Consider the following 20,056-nt stretch of genomic DNA (forward strand, 5'->3'; position numbering starts at 1 on the left):
CCCAGGGTTACAGACTCTGGATTTCCTGGCAGGGCGTTACGAGTTAAAAGGTCTGGCTTAAGTATTTTTATCTCAGTGAGAACCTCTTCCAAGCGAAGGTTGCTGAGACTTCAGGAAGTCTCATACCGCCTCAATCGGACGTTCGATGTGATCCGAGGCTTTATGAATGTGGAGGTGCTAACTGGGTGTTTTTCTGCAGGACGGGGCTATGACCTGGTATCCGAAATTGAGGAACAGAAAAAAAGGTAGTGATCGCACTGATGATGCTATTTGACATTAATCAAGCAGTAAGGCAGTAAAATACCTTAAGAGCTAAACTTGGTGAAATTGGAGGACTAGCATCGTTTATATGTTGTAAAAATACTTGCATGAGAGAAATGAAGCTGTTACTCCATTGCAGTTTTATCTTAATGAAGCAAAATTCAGAGGGGATTAGCACCGTGGCAAGGGAGTGTCTGTGTGTATGGGGAGCAGCGGGTTCCCAGCCTGCAGTACCAACAATTCCATGCTGTGTGTGCTGAACTCCACACATCTTACTTGAGGAATTAGCACACAAGCCACTGAAGCTGAGAGCTAATACTGTAAACTAATTGGGCTTTCTGAAAAGATGAGTTTTGGAGGAGCAAAGAATTAAAAGAAAAAAACATTATCGTGCAGTGCTGGGTTTGGACAAACGTATGTCTTTCTCTGGGAGACAAAGTGGCATTATGAAGTTCAAACAAACCCGTTTATTTTGTGTTTTTCTCCTAAAGATAGCTAATTTGCATCGGAATTTCTCTCAGATGATGTATGGCTCTAGCTATCTAGGAAATCTTTTTCATTGTATTAATAATTACTCTCTTGTATATTGTTTGCTAGAGCCAGTGAACGAGTTCAACAAATAGGGGGAGTTTATTCATGCAAAATACTTTAACTTTACAATACATGTCGACAACAAAGCCTGTAGAAGTGCGGCTCCATTTGGAGCGGGCTCTGGGGAGGACTGTACGTGATTTGAATCAGTGAGTAGTGGAGGAGATATCCTACTGCTGTTTACAATAGGGTTTTCATTAAACTCTATGTTTAATGAGCTTATCACATGCTGAGACTTTTTCCTCAAGGGTTCTCTATTTTTTTTATTTCCTTTTATTTTTAGCAATTAAAGGTTAAACTGTTTTTCAAAAGCAATGTCTTTATAGGTTTGCACAGTTTGATCATTTGAGGTTTTCCTTATTTAATAATTCCTGTGGAAGAACCTTGGATTTTCACTGCAGCACAGCTGCTTCTATAGTGCATTTTGCAAGAACCGCATTTAGCGTGTAGTATGTGTTACCATTTCTTGGAAGGGACAGAGTACCTCTGCTTGTTGGTATGCAGAAGTGTATTAAGCTGTCATGTGTCTAATTAGTGCAGATGCAGCTTCATCTCCTTTGTGGCGAGTTTGTGATGTTTACATTAGTCTTTGTGGTCGTGTTGATAAAGAAAAAATTTCAATCTGCTTTTCATTGTTCATTAATCATTAGGGGTTCTCAAAAATGTCCCAGCTTTTACTGGCCCGTATTGCTTATCCCATCCTTGTTGCTAATGGAGCAATGAATTTTTTTTCCCCTCAAATACCCAAGTGCTAGGGTTGCATCTATCTTACGCTTGGTGAATGAACTTTATTTTAAGAAGCAGAACCAAGTCACTGAATGTGAGATGTGGACAGCATGTCTAACCATGAAATTTCATAAATATTTGTAGCGTGCTGGTTTGGTTCCCAAACAGAGCAGCTGTGCTGGTCTGAGAGCAGTTTATTATTGTGAACGTATTTCATGAAGAATTTTTAACTACAGCAACTGTATCCAAGCCATAGCTAATGGCCGTTCTGTCTTTAAAAGTCTTCTGTTTGTTTTTAAAGAACTATACTGTTTTCTGATTTTTAGTGCTGTTTGTTGAAACACTGAAATGAAAAAAGAAATATCTTAATCTTGAATAGATGAAATACATAACTTTTCCTGCTGGAATTTGAGAAGCTGGGCTCAGAATTGGAATTTGAGAAGCTCTGGGTTGGAGCAGAAAAGTACAGCTAAATCAAAATCTTCTGAATAAAGATTTTTGAGGAATATTAGAATGATACAGCAACACAGTGGAAATGATTGTGCGTTTGGGTTTGTTTGTTTCAGTTACTTTTCTATGATGTCATTTTCTGGGGATGCTGCTTTTGCTTTCTAAAGGAGCTCTAACCCATGGAAAATAATAGATATTTTGCAGCTTTTTCCTTTTTTTCCGTTTTTAAAAATGAACACAAAAGTATGTGAGATTTTTAAACATAACTCTTCAGTTGCCACCGCAGTACCAGAGAACTGAAGACTAAATAGTTCTTGTTTCAAAAGCTTTGAAATAGCATCATGCTGGAAAAGCTCATGAATTGTGTGGATGCACGGTGAGATTTGGCATGCAAAAATCTCTGTAAGTCCTCTCCCATTATTTAATTATTCTGAAAGAACTTGCTCCCTGTGATGAACATGGCAAGTCAGTCCTTAGAAATAATTCAGTGAATAGAAGGGAGAAGGACATAGTATGTGTTTACTATGGAAGAACTGTTTGTACATTGAGGTGGAAATAAATATGGTGTATACTAGGGAAAGGAAGGAAGAATTTGTGAAAAATACATTGCTAAGAAGCCGCAATGTCACAGTCGTAGTTAAAAAAAATTAAATTGTTGGAAGGATAACACAATCATATTTCTGTGTTATTTTGTTACTGTGAAGTGAGTAGCGTGTTTGATTCATTAAACCAAACCTTCTGAAACTTGTGATTAAAAGAATCAGAATTTGTGGTATAATGCCCAGTTCATACACTCTGCAATGGAAACTTAAAAGCACAGGTTTTCTTTTTTTTTTTTTTTTAATGCTAAAGTGCTCAATTTCACAAGTAATTCCCAACAGCTACTTCATTCTAAATAAATCTGTTCAGAGTAGGTTTTTCATAGATACTGTAATTTCAAGATGTGCTTTGGTTTTTAATTACTCACCTGTATCAGTTTTTATCCTTTCATTGTCATTCAATGTTTCTAATGATAATTAGAAGAATTGTGCAGTTAAGAGAAAACGGCATTTGACAAATACAAGCTTGGTTCAGATTTTCTTTTAACTGCCTTCTGTTTGTGTCATGAATTTTAGAGCAGTAGCTGGTGGCTTGTTGTTTGTTTGTGGGTTTTTTTTTTCTTTTGTATGTTGTATTTGTAGCAAATCTAGACACAATGGAGGCAAATTCTTGTAAAATACGCCTTCAGCCTCATGGCTGCAGCATTTGCTTTTGCTCATGTGAACGTAGTGAGAGAATTGTGTATGTGACCAAAAGCACAATTTGGCCCTAAACACTGAATAAATGAAAACAGCACAAAGTCCTCTGGAGCCTTGCAGCGGCCAGAGGAGTTTGTGAGGTGGGCGCAGGGTGTGTGTGTCACATTCATCTGAGAGATTGAGAATGTTGGGAATTCATGGAAAAAATCCAGCGCCGTGCTGCAAATCCTTAGGGGGAAAAGTCAACCAACTCCAGATGTTGAGATGGTTGACTTCGAGCACATGAAGTGCTGTGGATTTAACTCTTGCAGTCAGAGTGCTTTTTTAAAACTCTTTGGCAGCTACCAGGGGAGAAACACATTTTCACTTTTGAAGAGAGATGAGAGCTGGGAGCAGTTAGGTTGCACTGCCAACAATGTCTGTCAGACTGCGAAAAGAAGAGTTTTATTTATTCATTTTATTTTTAATGGGATGAGACAGGAATTCAGTCATTCTGAAAATACTAATTTTCCAACATCTGATCAGCATGCTCCTGATAAAATAGAAATAAATTCTTACCATGGACTAAGTACCTATGAAATTGTGAAATCAAGCACCTTTGAATCCTTTAGACTGTCAGTTTTGAAAGTTTCTTTCAGAATAAAACAGAACACTTGTGGTTATTAAAACACAGGCAGCACCTTGAGTCAATTAAAAATGTTTGAAAGGTTAGCTGGTGTGTAAGCAGTTAAAATAGACTTTCAGTGTTGGTCCTTAGCCACAGTGGATTTAAACAGCAAAGTGTATCAATTTTATGATATCACCCCGATCTTTATCGCCTCCTCTAGGTATATTTTTGTTGTATTCTGTTCCTTGGCTAGCACATGGCTGGTAAAGTACAGCCCTGCTCACGAGAGACCTAAGGAAATATTATACCTATCAGTATTTTACTATTATTTGTTTTGTTTTGATTTCTGGTAGCTGTTTTGATGAGTCTGTCTGGTGTTTCTTAAAGGTGCTTTCAAAATCAATGAATTAATTCAGAAAGTGCTGGTTGTCTTGCCAGAACACCTGTGGTAGTGACACGCTACAGAACTCTGACCAACAATGCCTTGTGTAAGTAACTTCCAAACCTTTCCAAGTGGAGCTGCTCACAGCTTGCTTTGCGTTCAGAATTGCACTGACAGTGTTTGGGCACTGCAGTGTCATTAATAAAAACTTCAATATAGAATCCAACTGCTAAATATTAAGTTCCGGGTGTATATGTTGTGAAAAGTACAGCTTGGATATTCGTGGCACTGGAGTCTTGTCACAAAACAGTGGCAGACTCCTGGCAACATGGAGGCAAATTTCCTGAATGGCACCTCTCTCCTCAAATGCTGAGGAAGGGCATCAGAATTTCATTTTTAAAGAATCTTCCAGGGTTTTAAAATGCTAAAGGAGGAGACAAAGTAGAGACTGGGTGCAACAGCAGTAAGGTCACTTAACAGCTGACACTGGAATGTTATCTTGCAGATGGAATACCTTCTGGACAGGTTAAATCCTTTTGTGAAATTGAAGGGGTAGTGCTTGAGCTAGGTCTGTAAGTGTATCCTCTGTGCACCATGAGGGAGAGATGGAAGTGTGATGGGTTGTAGCATAGCTGCCACTTCAGACTGGTGTTAGTGTCTGTCAGTAGGTCAATATTTCTGTTAGTTCTTCCTTTTGCACTGTGTTTAGTGAAGTGTTGCAAGGTAAGGTGTCTGCTGGACGGACTCACAAGGAAGACCTAATTACTGTCAGCTTGATGTAATAGTTTTGAAAGCTTATCACTGCATCTAAACTCTCTGTTCTCTATTTTTATGTTTGCATTTGCTATCTCAATGCATACCCCTACCTGCAGAGTCACAGCTCTTTTCACCTGCAGAACATTTTAGAGAGACATAGTCTTTATCCTAGGGTGTTATAAACACATCATTTTATAAACTCAATAAGCAAAAACCCTTTGAATGCTATCTTAAGAGATGCATTTATATACTAGTTTTACATCTTATCTCTCTTTGGAAATGGAGTGCCTCATTTATTAATATTCTTTATCATTCTTCTCTTACAGTAATCCCATTTATCTCTAATACCTGAAACTCACCTTAAACACTGAATTTACACTAAACACCAAATTTAGGAATAAATAAAAAAAAGAAATGTCATCTATTTACAATTTTTTTTAAAACTCAGGATTTTTGATAATGAAGGGGCATGCATTCCTAGGGAGTGTTTGCAGGATGAAAGGTGAGCCCATACAAATCTATGTCTCTGGCTGCTCAGCAGTCCCAAGTGCCTTCTGACTTCTCCACTCCCTTCTGCCTTCCTGCACTTCTGCTCCTTCCCACTTATACCCAGCATTCCCCACTTGCTCTCAGCCCTGTATTTCAGTCTACCTTTATCTAACTCATGGAGATCTTCCTGTGACTAACAAGAGTAAGCACATTGGCATTAATGCAGGGCTGAGACAAACAGAAAGACTCTATAGACCTTGTTTGCCGCAGAGGTGCTAAGAAGCCTGGCTCATGAGCAAATTTTTATTCAATGTTAAATGATCAGTGTTTAGCTTCATAGCTGGTTAAGCCAGAAGAATCATTTATAGTGTAAACAAGCTGAAGAGTATATTAAAGTACCTGTTACTAAATAATTACAAAATATGTGATGTTTTGAAGATAGTCTTTGAAGAAGTGCCTCTAACTTTGTGAATTCCCATTAAGCCTTAGATAGTTTTCTGTTAAATTACATAATTTTATGGAAATGACAAGGACTTTATTTCCAGACCTAGGAATAAATGAACACAGATACAAAAGGTGGTTCCCTGACTTTATCCTTGCACAGTCTCAACATACAACTAAATAAACAAAATGTAATGTTTGGTTGATAAGAGTTGTTTTGCTTGTGGAGTGTTCTGGTGTTTGCAAGAGGTATATTACCAATGGACTAAAAGTTCTGGCTTCTTTAGAAAAATGTCTCTTTTGTCTTACCATTCTCCCTCTTAAAATGGCTCAGTTCACACATCTCTGGTCTAAAATGTTCAGGGAGTTAGCATGCTAGCAGGGGTCAGGCTTTTAATTGAATTAGGAGTTAACAATTGACGCAAATAATATTAAACTGTTAGATAAAGGAAAAAACAAAAAGCTTTGCTTATATTGACTGAGAAATAACAAGAAGTAGGCTGCTGATAGTGAAACATGATTTGCCCTCTACATAGTAATTAGGAGCCAGTATCCTTGTAGATTTTGTTTTGCTTATTGTGTAGTTAGTTCCAGCCTTACCTAGACCGCATTGTCTGTGTGCTTCTGAAGAAGCAGCCCTTCCTAAAGGGGGAATCAGGCAAGAGGCTGTGAGGGACCTCTGGAGATCAGGTGTTCCAGCAAAGCAGTGCCAGCTGCAGAATCAGAGACAACTTAAAGGTGGTTCAAATAAAAACCAAATCACTTCAGGGAATTTGATGATCACATACTTTTTAAAGCGTTCTCCTCCTGCCTCTGGGCATTGAAGTAGCACATATACAGCTTAAAAGAAAGGGACCATGCCTTCTTCTAGGGCGTTGCTGTTCAACATTGAATCTTTTTGAATAATTTTATTTTTTAATCTTGGTACTCCGACAAGAGAAGAGTACGTTCCTTCATGGCCTTGCACTTAAACCTGTTGCACGAAATCAAGGGTCAAGAATAATATTAAACTGAAATCCCGGCAGCATCCAAGCCCAAGAGTCATTTGGTGTCTTGAATATGCCATAGATTTAATTTACATGCCAGTCTGTGAACTTGAGTAGTTCATGGCCAGAGGGAGCAGTAATACTTAAATTGTCCCAGCAAGACTGAGAGGGGGATTGCCAGTGACCTGAAGGAACTGTCCTCAAAGGAAAGATAATGCAAACTGACATGTGAGCAGTGGAGGATTTTACCTTCTTGTATAGTAACAACCTCATTCATTTTAAGCAGCGTGGACTTGCTGTAGATGTGTAACTGTTTTGTAGGGGTTTTCAGAAAAACAGGTAATTTTCCGTGGGCGTTTTCACATCTTATTATTCTTTAGGGACAGAGCTGTAAAATAAACTGTCTCTTTTTGTCATCATTTTAGGTCAACAGGCTTTTTTGTTTTGTTTATTTGCAGGGTTTTTTTGCTCGTTGGGTTTCCTCAGATGTGTCTGTCTGCATGGAAATGTCTATTGAGCTTTGCTTCAGGAATAATTGCATATATTATTCCGTATAGTCTGTGATGGAAATATTTTTTTTTTCTTACTTTAAGTTTGCCTTAAAGTAAAAAAAACAAGACCAAAAAAAACCACAAAGCAAACAAACCACACAAAAAGAACTGCAAAATCATGGAATAGAATAAGAGGATATAAGCTTGAAAGGTGCATTTGCAAATAAATGTTGGGAAGAACTGTACAGTGATACAAAGAAGGAAAATAATTATAGTAATGATAGAACAAAACCTAGTTCTTAAAAAGGTACTAGTATCTTTTTTGTATTATGTTATATAAAGGTATAATATAACATTAAATTGAGAAAGGAATTAACTGGGGTTTTGTTGTTGTTTAAACAGTTGGACAAGCAGAACATTCCGGTGTTACTTTGAAGGAAGACTCTGAAACTATGGAGACAATTCCGTCTGACTCAAGCACCAAGGATGGTGTAGATGCTGAGAAAGAGGATGCTCATTCAATTAAGCAGTTGCCGGCTTTGGAAGAAGCTGCAGACGACCAGGTGTCAGAGCCACAGTCTTATGATTTAGGTTTTAAAAAGGTTTTTAGATTTGTTGGGTTCAGGTTCACTGTGAAGAAGGAAAAGACAGGAAAATCGGAACCAGTTCAGCTGCTTACTGTAAAAAAGGAAACACAGGCCCCTGAAGGAGCTGATGATCAAAAAGAAGTCATCCCAGAAGAAACAGCAGTGCCTGAGGATGTACTCCCTGCAGAAGACAATACCAAAGATACACTGAAAAATGAAAAAACAGAAGATGAATCTCCTAAAATACCAGAAGCAAATGAGATTTGTTCTCAGCCAGCTGCCTTAGCCACTGAAACTGCATCGCCATTAAGAAAACTTTTTACTCAAGGATGGACTGGATTTAGAAAAAAGAAGAGTTTTAGGAAGCCTAAAGAAGATGAACAACAGTCTCCTGTGAAAGAAGAGGAGCAAGAAAAAGAGGGGACAACATTAACCACTGAAACCAGTGAAAAGGAGGAGAAACCTGAGTCTGAGAAGCAAGATGAAGTGAGGACTGTGACAGCAGTAACTACTGAAGCACAGGAGAAGGAGCAAACTGAAGGTGAAATGCAGGAGTCAGAAAAGACTGTGGCAGCCATAGGAGTAGAAGGAAGTGAAAAGGAAGAGGTGGTCAAGCATGATGAGCAGGGACAAAAAGAGGACCTAGCAGCAGTAGCTGTAAAAGAAAGTGCAGAGGGAAAAAAAGATGAAGATGATCAAGAAAGAAAACTGGTGGAAGTCTCAGAAGATCTTGGTAAAGAGGAAGAAAAAACTGAAGAAGGAGAGAAAGAAAATGAGGTGACAGAGAAACCACTAAAAACAAAGTCAGTGGTACCTCTTGTCACTGACAGTGTGAATGGAGAATTGAAAACATCCTCAGAAGTCCTGCCTGTGGGAGAAAAACTGGAGTCCATGGAAAAGTGTGAAATAGATGACAGAACTGAAATAGCCTCTGAAGAGACACTTGAAACAGGATCTCTGGCAATGGAAGTTTCTAGTGAACAGCTTAAAAAATCGGAAGGAAGAGAAGGCAATAAACCCGCTCTACTTGGGAAAGAGGCATTGGATGAAAAAACAGAGGAAGCAGAATTGAAAATGTCACCCACAGCAGAAGATGTTGCACAGGGAGAAGCTCTGGATAGAACCACAGAGAAGAAAGAAAGCAAAGAACATGAAACAAAGTCAACTCTGAGTGCTTCTGAATTGAAGTCCTTTTCTACTTCTGAACATTCAGTTGACGCAGAGGATCATCAACAGTCAGTTAAACCCACTGATGAAGGACTACAGGGAATACCTGGCACCGATACAATTGATGCTGACAAACCAGATGAAACAACCATGGAAATAACTTCTGAAGAGGCAGCTGAAAAGAGGCCTCCAGAAGGTATCACAAATGAAGCGGAACTCCTGTCTTCTCAAGAAAAGACTAAACTACAAGGCAGCCCTTTAAAGAAACTCTTTACAGGTACTGGGTTGAAGAAACTGTCTGGAAAGAAGCAGAAAGGTAAAAGAGAAGAATCTAAGTCAGGGGAACAGGGTGAACCAATTCAGCACTTATCAGATTCCCCAGACAGCCCAGAGGAACAAAAGGGGGAGAGTTCTGCTTCTTCTCCTGAGGAGATGAATGAAATTCCCTCTTTAGAAAAACCTGCAGATGGAATGCAGGTCACTGAAAATGAAGATGCCACAATTCCAGATGTGGAGCGAAAAAGAGAAACTGTTACACCTTGGGCATCATTTAAAAAGATGGTGACTCCCAAGAAACGTGTCAGGCGGCCTTCTGAAAGCGATAAAGAAGAAGAAATTGATAAGACAAAGAGTGTTGCAGTATCTGCAACTGAAAATGTTGTTGATGAAAATCAGGAAGAAATAAAAGAAAATGGGATTGACCAGAAGCCAGAGAAAATTACAGAAGAGCCTAAAAGAAAGGTTGACACCTCTGTGTCCTGGGAAGCTTTTATATGTGTAGGTTCTTCAAAGAAGAGAGCCAGGAAGTCATCATCATCTGATGAGGAAAGCCAAAAAGTAGAAGAGTCTGGACAGAGCAAAGAGACAGCAACAGATGCAGTTCTTACCAGCTCTCAAGAGAGTGATCAAGGACAGGGGAATTCTTCCCCAGAGCAAGCTGGAAGCCCATCCGAAAGTGAAGGTATTTCAACATGGGAATCATTTAAAAGGTTAGTTACTCCAAGACGGAGATCTAAAACCAGAATGGAAGAGAAGACCGAAGACTCTGTTGTGGGATCTAGCCTGGAGCATTCAACATCGGATGGTGAGCCTGGAAAAGATGAATCGTGGGTTCCATTTAGAAAACTGATGCCTGGACGCAGGAAGAAAAAGTCAGATGGAAAGCCAGAACCAGCTCATCTTAAACAAGCAAGAGAAGACATGACAGAAACAGCTGAAGAAGATTCTGATATTCCAGCTGTTGTTCCTTTGTCTGAATATGAAGCAGCAGAACAGGAGAAAATGGAAGCCCAACGTGTGAAGGATGCTGAAGCGATGAGAGAAGGCACCTCAGAGGAAGAGAGAGCAGAAAAGTTAGAGGAGACCCTAAGAATGGAGCAAGGATCTGGAGGGCTGGTGCATGCAGTTGCTGTTTCTGTTGTGGAAGAGGAAAGGGCAGTGAGCAGCATTGAGGAAAGGTCACCATCGTGGATATCTGCTGCTCTGGCAGAGTGCATTGAGCAAGCAAGAGAAGAGGAAGAGAAAGAAACTCGAAAAACGGCTGAACTGGGTGTTACTGTGGAGGATGCAGTGGTAGCTGCTAAGACAGTGCCAGAGACTAGAAAGGATGTAAGTGATGACACCACAGCAAGTGAGCTGGAGCTAACCTCAGAAGCAGTGACTGCTCTGGAGACAGCAGAAGCTTCCTGTGCTGAAGAAACAATGGAAGTGTCCCTTGCCGAGGAGACAACTGAGATGGTTTCTGCTGTTTCACAGTTGTTAGAAACCCCAGATACTACAGAGGAAGCTACACCTGTTCAAGAAGTAGAGGCCACTGAACAAAATTTGAAAGACTTGGACAAGCAGACACAAAAAGTTCTTCATGAAGTTGCTGAAAGAGTAAAATCAGATGTAGCACAGCTGGTTAGTGAAAGAGCCGTGACAGAAACTATAATTACAACAGTACAGGGACCGGAGTCAGAAGTGAAAGGCGATGCTAAAGATGGGAATATTGTAGGCCAGGAAGCTGTTTTGCTTGAGCAGTCCTTGGAAAAAGAACACAAAGAGGATGGCCCCCAGCCCCAGCAAAGTGCAGGGACCATTCAGGGCCAAAACAGAGTTGAAGAGAGTGTTTTACCTGAAGGCTCAGAGAAAAGTGAAATACCTTCTCCGATGGAAGAAAGCACAGAAGGACATGAAAATGTAGAGGTATTGAGAGATGAAAGCCAGTGTCAGGCATATGAAAAAGCAGTTGTAGAAGACCATAAAGAAATAAATGAAGTGCAGAGGACAATAGAGGAACCTTTATCACATGACAAAGAGTTTCACAGCATCAAAGCCATCACTCCCAAGGAAGAGCTGTTTGCAAAGCAGGAGCCTTCAGAACAAGAGAAACTGCCCATAACAGAATTGACACTGGATGAGACAAGAGATAAATGTGCTCCAGAAGTAAAACCTGCAGTAAGTATTGCATATAACACAAAGGTTGATTTGTCAAAGAAAAAGTCAGCAAGTGTTAGATACTATACCTAGTTTAGAACCAGGCTGTGGGTATATTACTGTCAAGGACCTTCCTTGTGCTGCCTGAGACAACTGAAGTTCATTTCCAGTGAGAGACACACAGATACCTAGAAGCAGCAGGCACTGAAGCTTGTGTGCAGGGTGGGGTGGATGCAATGCCTGCAGAAATGGAGTAGGAGATGGTGTGCATGGATCCAGAGATACTGAAAAGGTTGCCATTAGGGCTCCTGCGCTTCACAGAGTGACTGAAGCACTGGGCACCTAAGATACAGATGTGATCCATGTGACACCATACACAGTGGATGTTGTTTTCAGTTGTAGGCAGAAATACAGGTGAAGCTGAGGTAGCTCTGCAAAGGGAGGACATGAAACAACACCACTACCTCCAGCTCTAAATGCCGCAGTTACTGCGGCTGGCACATTCCTACCTTCTTCCCTACCTCCTCATCTTCCTGGCTTAATCTTTGTTTCACATGCTGCCAGCTGTCCCTTCCTTTAATTAATTTTAAGGCTGCCCTGTGTTTAATGAGCTACATGTCCTCAGAAGCAACCCAGGCTGGGGTCTTGGTGAGCCACTAATCTCTGTGACATCACCTTGTGCTCTTCCTACAACTCTTGCCCTTTTGAGTGTTGTGGTTTTTCACCTAGAACATTGCTGGTCACTCCCTGCTTGTATGCTTTTTCACAGATCTCTTGCAATTCTCCACAGGTTCAGGACAAGACAGAGGATGAAATCTCATCCTTGGGGCTTACAGCTGAAGAGGCTGTGCAGCTTGAAGGAGAGGGCAGAATGCTCACTGTGGGACCAGAGTGCACAGAAGCAGTTGTCACTGTGGTCCCTGCTAAAAATGAAAAACAAGATGGCGTTCCTGACTCAGAAGAGCCAGTTTGTACTGAAGGAGTTCCTAGCATGACACCTGCCTTGAGAGAGGAAGATGCTGTGCTCAATGGAGTAAAAAGCACAGAAGTCACTGTTCCTGAGGTTCCACTGCAGAGCAAGGGAAAAACCTCTGCCCTTCCTTCAAAAACAGTTGGCTCAGAAGCAGCTGTGGACTCTGTGCCCATCCTAGAGCCACAATGCACTGAAACCCACTCCAAGAGTGATGAAATCAAAGGTGGCAAAGTGGAAGGAGCTGTCCTCAAATCTGAAATGTGGGTGGAGAGCACTTCCACTTTTGCTGAGGCTCCTGTGCAGATTGAAGCAGATGGGACATCTGATTTAGCATCAGAATGCCCAGAGATTGTTGAAAATGGAAGTGCTGTTATTGCTGATACATATCCTAAGAAATGTGAAACACTTAGCAACTTGGCTGGAAAAGAGACTGTGGGAAAACAACAAGAACTTGTAGAAACCTTGAACTGTCAAGGTTTCCAGAAAGAGGATAAGAAAAATGAGCAATTGATGGAAGGAGCCAAAGAAGTATTTGAAGATGGAAAACGGGAAGCTGTGAGACATGATGAATGTTCAACTTCTGTCCAGCAAGAGGAAGGCTCTGACTCAGCCTCCCCACAGGCTGAAAGCTCCGGGGCTCTGAAAACACCTGTGGCTCCAGCAGCTGCAGCAGGTGGAGAGCACGTCATGGCAGAAACTGCGACACCCGCAGACATGACAGCCAAAACTGTACAGCCCTTGGCAACCACACCAGAGCAAATGGCTTCTGAAGAGGTCCCAGTTTCTACTCTTGACTGTTCAGGCTATGAGACTGCAGAGCTTGGTAGTGTGGAGGCACCCAAGCCTAGAGTAACTTGTGCTTCCATGAACGGAGTGTCAGAGGAGGGAGAGATGCCCCAGAGCACTGGGCAAGCCGAACACAATGGTATTCCTTCCAGTCACAGTCTGTCTCCCAGCCATCCGGAATTTCAGAAGCACGTTGTTCAGTCTGTGATTATAGAGTCCCAGAGTACCAAAGTTGTATTGAATGCCATCCAGTCAGCTGTTCACAAACTTGCAGAAACAGAAGAGTTGGCTGCCCTTGAGTCAGAGCAGAGCATTAACTCCATAGGGAAAAGCCCATCAGATACGATCGTACCTGAACTTCTGGGAAGTATGCAGGTAGATCAACAGCTTCCAGTAAAAGAGGAAGAGATAAGAAGTAAAGAACAGGAGCTCAAGCAACCAGAAATAGTGAAAACTGCTACCTTAACTGAGTCTGCAGAAATTCATGCAGCTGTGGAAAAAACAAAGGACATGCCTTTAACTTCTGAGATGCTGCAAGATGGACAAAGTCAGAATTCTTCAACAGTTGTGACAAGCCCTGAAGACATTTCAAGGGGAAGTGTGAGACTTCAGGAACCAGCACTAGAACAAAGTATTTCAGAAGATTCAACCAAAGATACCCTAGAGATACATGCACCAAAATTAAGGGAAAAAGAGGTTGGGTACATTACAGAAATCTCAGACCAACATACAGGACCGCAAACGTGCAGAGAAAGTGAAGAACAACCGTATCACCCACCAGTGGAAGATGGGAAAACACAAATGTGGGAGGATGACAGTTGCCAAGAAGGAACATCTTGTGATAGACAAAGTCAGAACTCGGTGGCTCTGACGCCTTGAATGTAAGTAGCATTTTTTATTTATTTATTTATAAGTAATTTATTTCTTTTTCTAAGGTAGTTCTGAGGATCTCTAAGCTGTTCTCTCTAATGTGTGGTGGTTTGCCTTGTTTTTAATTATTTTGCTGAAGGGCTACCCTCACTTCAGTGGCCTTGGACTGGGCCTATATTTTGGTGCGATATTTCTGGGAGGTAGAAAATGTACTTACCAGTTTTCCTAGGTAGGAACTCACATGATACATTTAATGTATGGGATTTAATATGCAAACACACTTTGTAGCAAAGGTCCTTTTAAAATCCTAAAGGATGTGAGTATTGCCTTCCATGGTAAACCTGGAGTGCCTCACGTACAAAGCTCTTCGCACTTCAGAGGAATTTGAATCAGAAATTTTAAGTATAATCTTTTCCTAGGGTGTATACTGCACTTCCTTCACTAAGTCATAAGACCTTTATCTCTGAGAACTGCTTGGGAAAAGATATTCTTGAGAAAGTAAGTTGTCATTACTAAATCTTTTTTGTTGTCATCTTTCTTTCAGATGTGCTAAGCATCCGTATGGCATTTGGAGAGATGCCAGTCCTAGAGAACAACTGACAATCCTGCCACAGAACCAGGAGCTTTATTCACTACCCTTTATTCTTGGATGTTAACATCTGTTCTTTTGAAGACCTCTCCTTGCCATTTGTGTTAAAAAAACAATGCCTTTAATATTGGCTGTGTCCGTATCTGTGTTCCATTTGAATGTCATTTGTCTCTGCCCAAAACAATTCATTAAGACTGGAGATGCACCACTGAGTGACTGGGCAGACCGCTAGAATTTTTGCCACAGTTATTATTGTCCCCTCATTTAATGTGTGTTCTGTCTGTCCAATCTCCTTGAATCCCTTCACTCGTCCCTGAACCCCCCTTCCTTCTTTCTGCAGTCTCTCATACCCCTCACATCTTTTCTAGCTGCCTTGATCTGACCTGTGAGTGGCTGTAGGTGCTACTCAGCTTGTGTGTGAGGGGGAAGAGAGGGGCTGACTGATGAGAACACATGAGACTTCTGGATATGTCTGTCAAACAGCAGGTACTGGATCACGCACAAATTGTTGAGCAAGGTGCTCAAGTTTGCTGCCTTTCAGTCCCATTCAGGTATCTCTGTCCATCTTTCAGTTGTATTTGTGCAGGCCTGATGTAGTCCGAAATTATTTCTACAGTGTGGCTTGAAAGGAGATGGAAAATACCCTTCCTCTGTTGTTCCAGACTTCAGGTCTCAGGACTGGACTGTAATGTATTGAATATTTATATGTATGTCTTAAACCCAGTTCTGATTTTAATGTAGAGCAATGATACTTCTGTACTGTTTAGGCATTCCCTTAAATGAATATTGTAGAGTAGCCTGGAGAGGCAATTGATACTATTGCAGTGGAAATTGGTAACATGTAGTTTCCTATTTATTGTTCCAGGTTTTTTCCCCCCTGTAAAATCTCTCATAAAATTTGGCTGTCTTGCTTTGAATATTTATATGTATATCCTAAACCCAGTTCTGATTTTAATGTAGAACAATGATACTTCCAATGACCAAAGGAGAGCCCTGACCTGACCCACTGCTCACTTTTACTTGCAGCCCTTCCTGGTTTCTGAGGACCCTCCAGACACCATTTCACTGTCACCTTGTTCTTGTGGCACTGCCTTTGTACCTCGCCCCTCTCATTCCAAGCTCTGATCATTTCTGGTCACATCTGCCCCATCCAACCCGAAGCCTTTCCCTGCTCTACATTGTCTGACATCTTTCCTGCATACACACTTCCTCCTTTTCCAACCCCTGCCTGAACTGTTTTCCCACCATACCATTCTCTGAAATTCTCCCCACTCCAGACAATCCTGTCTTTTCTGAGACAGGAGTAGGAAAGAGGAAGAGGACTTGGTAATGAGTTCTGCCTTGAATTGCAAAAAGCTGATGAGAACTTTGGGGTACTGAGGTCTTAAAAACCTTCATGAAAGGTGGATTGAACTGACAACCCCTGAGACTAGAATGAGCAGGGTGATAAAAAGATGCTTAGAAGCCCCAAGACTGAGAGTCCTGGGATGTCTGTCCCCAACAGGAATTGATCCTCTCCTTTGTTGTTTACATTAAAATCAAACAAGGGGTACAAGTCAGTACTTTCAGCTCTGATTTCTGCAGTGAAGGTTACAGATCGCACGTTGTGAAGCCAATGCCCATCGAGTTGAACAATAGCTCACGCTCATACCTGTATAGTAATTTATTTTAAAGTCAACTTTAGTGTGCAAATGCTCTTGTTACGGCAGGTGCTGGCCTCTCCTCGGGGCTGCATGTCCAGCAAGCGATGTGACTGATTGCACTGGTGTGATTGCACCATCTGGTAGCTGCCCTGTGTGGAAGCATCAAAAGATTTTTCCTTACCTCAGAGCGAATGATATAAATATTTAAAGCCAAACAATGTGGTTTCAAACAATCCAGTCTGTCTCTGTCCACCACTAGCGGCAGCTTTCCCCCATAGCTTTGGGCAATTCCAAAAACCTAGGTTGATTTCCACACGTTTAGGTTGGCTTGCCAAGGTAATGATGCTCTTAACACCACCTCACAAGTGCAAACTTGGCTGAATTTGTACAAACTGTATACCTATGTACCTTAAGCCATATTGCAATAACTGCAGCAGGTAAAATAACAAAAGCATGACCTGTGTAATCTGATTCTTACATTTGTAGCTCCAAAGCTGTTAATAATATGTAAAGTTACTTCTTGTCTGAACCTCATTTAAATAAAGCTAGCTTTACCACAATGTAAATTGTCTGTTGGTAGTAACTGAGCAGGCAAGGGCTTTTAACTTGCCTGTTTTCTCCATTAATCCAGGGCCTATGTAAGCAATGCAACAAACCTAACTATAAAACAAATACAAAAGCTTCTTTTTATAACTGACAGCTAAAGAAACCTGCTGCACCCAAAACCACGCTAATGGTGCAAGGGAGCATGTCTCCACAAAAAGATACTACTTTGTTCCAGTGTATTGCTTTGGCCTCTGAAACTCTCCTTTGAGACTGTGACTTCTGGCTTGTGCTTAAAGGCTTGAAGCTTTCTCTAATCCAATGTATTGGGTTACCAAATTTGATTTTGTGTTCTTAAGGTAGATTTTCATTGATAAATAAAGTGCAACTACAAATTTGTTCTAACCTGTGTATTGTGGTGGGTTTTTTTTCAGCTTGTTTAGTGTAAATTATTTTCTGATGGTTGCTTCATCTTCAGGGAGTTAGGTTTGCTCCTGAGAATTCATTTGTTGTTGACTGACGTTCAGCTTTTGATGTGAATTAAAGAAGATAATTACAGAATTAAACTATGGTTTGGCTCTAAGTTTCAATAAAATATGCATATGTCAGAAGAAGTAGTAAGAATAAGGTTCTCCAGAAGACTGAAATACCTTTATTAAATTCAAGATAGATAACAGTATTCAGTGAGCCAGAATGAAAAATTAGTAAATCATATGCCTTGCTGGTGTGACTGAAGTATAGAAAACTCCAACAAAGCAACAACATAAATGTCCACAAAACCTTTGTCATAGATTAGTAGAGGAAGGGTCTTAGGCCCATAACTGGTATCTTCTAGGCTCCCCCACTTCTGCTTAGGGAGAGTATAATCATGGCACCAAAAATCAGGGTGTGCTGCTGATTGATGTTAGCAGACCTTGGACTTCAGACATGAAATTTTTCCAGCTGTTTATGTTCTGTGGCTGAGGATGATGAGCAGTGTTTGTATCTTAAGATAGATTCACACCTGAACTCCTTTTGTAATAATTGGTGCCTTCCCATCCTCAACTAAAATGCTAAATCCAGTGTCTGCCAATACTTCGCTGTAGGGGTTGCAGCAAGTGCAGGGATATTGGAACACTGCAGGTTGCCTGTCCCTTTTCCTCCTTTGGCATGGTGTCAGGGGCTCACACTGCAGGGACTGATCTTACTGTCCACCTCCAGCATCTGGAGGTACAAATTGAGCCAGCATCTCCTGCCAGACCTTATGCTCAAGGTGTACACAGCCTCTGGTGGCCCTTTTGTAAGATTTGTGCATTCATACTGGTGAGTGAAATCCCTAAACAGGCATCTAACTAGGGATTGGAGTCCAAACCTCTTGCATCCCAAGGAGGATGCATCTTGTAGGGCTGTTTCATTGGCAATAGCTCAAGTATCCTGCCTGTTAGCTCAAGCTATGGAAGCTGGTCTGGCTTTCCCGTGCAGTCCAGAGCATATGGGAGGCAGCTGTGCTCATTGAGGAACCTGCACAGCTTGGATACAGCAAGTGCTTGGGGATGGGCAGGAGGCTTACCAAAAGCAGAGAGGATTCCTGAGATGTTCATGTCTGGATGCTGAACGCTGGATGTTTGTCATTCACAGCTGCCACATGGGAAGGGAGTAGTAGGCCTGAGGAGGCTGATGGTCTGGCAAGGAAGGATGTAGCTTGGAATGAGGAGCAGTGTGGAGCAGAAGGCCAGGGGAATTGGCAGCATAGGGTTTGAAGTTCTAATTTCATGGGCGGGGTGAATGATGTGATAAAGGAGGGTGACAGCTCTGTGAACATTTTGAGATACTCCTAACAAGGTGGAAACAGCCACCACAGTGCTAACACCTGATACAGGGCTGATGTCTCGTTGGGCACCACATGTAGTCTTTACAAAAGTAAGAATTGGAGACAGGAGTCTAGTAAAGGTGTGTGTCTGTTCTGCTTCAACATCCTCTTAAAAAAATACTACCAATTCCTTAAAATAGGAAGAACAGTTTTAGGAAGCATCTCTTATTCCCCCTTGAAAATGACATCCACTTCCAGAGCTTGAAAAGGCTTTGTATAATCACAGAATGATTTGGGTTGGATGGGACCTTGAGGATCATCTGGTTCCAACCCCCCCTGCAATGGGCAGCACAAGGAGTGATGATATTATGAAATGAGGGAAGCAGAAGTCTGATATGCCACAGGAGCTGTGCCCTGGTGATGGTCTCTGTGTCAGCTTGACCCTGTCCTCGTCATTCGTTCTACAGATACGCCTCTGTCCCTCCTACAAAGGCACCAGACTAGGAAGGATAACCAACGTGATGCCTTTCCTCTAAGCAGCTAGACAAGAGGGAATTGTGGAAAATTGCGAGGCATTTGCAAGCCAGTTGCTCTCCTGGAAGGCAGACATCCCAGGAAGCCTTCAGGAAGCAGGCTGGGAGCAATCCCTGCCTTCTCCCCAGTGCAGCTGTTCCCCTGGGGGGGGGGTCTTCTGTTTCCCCTCAGCCTTGCAGTACTATGGCCTCCTCTCCCCTGCCTATCTCTCCCTGCTTTGTAAGCAGGTTCCTTGTGAACTTCTAAATGAATTTCTGGGAGATTTTCACTGGACAGTCCCAGGGGCAGCATGACAGTCAGTGGTGCCTATCATTTCCCATAAAAGCAGCTGTATGAAGCAGAAGTCCTGGCACACAAGTGCCTGTACTAACGTGTCTCCCTTTCACCCTTCTGGGGTAGCCATGAGGGTAAGAAAAAGACACAGAGGGGTGATGCTCAGCCAGTATCTAGGATAATGCATGCCCAGGGCCAAAAATGAGCAGTTTTCAAGACTGGCTGACTAATGCAGAGGAGGCTGCGGTGTTACTTACAGCTCTGAGGAAAGTCTGCTTGGTGAAGATGGGGCAAGGGGGAAACATTTATTCAGAGGAAGCTTTTCTTAGCCCAATTACATTAGGGTTTTTTTATCTCCAAGACGATGTTTTCACTATCATTTCATGAGCATGATTAAGAATTACAAGGGCAAATAGGACCTGTCCATTATTCTGGAGCTGACAGAACTCTTCTAAACTAGAATATT

The 20,056-nt window shown here is 41.6% G+C and overlaps 1 protein-coding gene across 3 annotated transcripts in view; it reads left to right on the plus strand.

Moving 5' to 3' along the window:
• The window catches only part of AKAP12 (A-kinase anchoring protein 12), a 20,701-nt gene extending 3,302 nt beyond the window's left edge, over positions 1-17,399 (plus strand). Inside the window, exons 1-4 of one of the 3 annotated variants that reach the window (XM_017739581.1) lie at positions 167-245; positions 7,821-11,611; positions 12,381-14,230; positions 14,764-17,399. In XM_017739581.1, coding sequence (XP_017595070.1) covers positions 209-245; positions 7,821-11,611; positions 12,381-14,228 — 5,676 coding nt within the window. In that variant the 5' untranslated portion in view covers positions 167-208 and the 3' untranslated portion in view covers positions 14,229-14,230; positions 14,764-17,399. Of the gene's footprint in view, positions 1-166; positions 246-4,282; positions 4,362-7,820; positions 11,612-12,380; positions 14,231-14,763 lie in introns of those variants that run through there. The other 2 variants (XM_017739582.1, XM_008637877.2) reach the window with 2 other exon arrangements.
• Positions 17,400-20,056: the final 2,657 nt, after the last annotated feature.

This window comes from Corvus brachyrhynchos, unplaced genomic scaffold, assembly GCF_000691975.1.
Source record: "Corvus brachyrhynchos isolate BGI_N302 unplaced genomic scaffold, ASM69197v1 scaffold14, whole genome shotgun sequence".
Lineage (NCBI taxonomy): Eukaryota > Metazoa > Chordata > Aves > Passeriformes > Corvidae > Corvus > Corvus brachyrhynchos.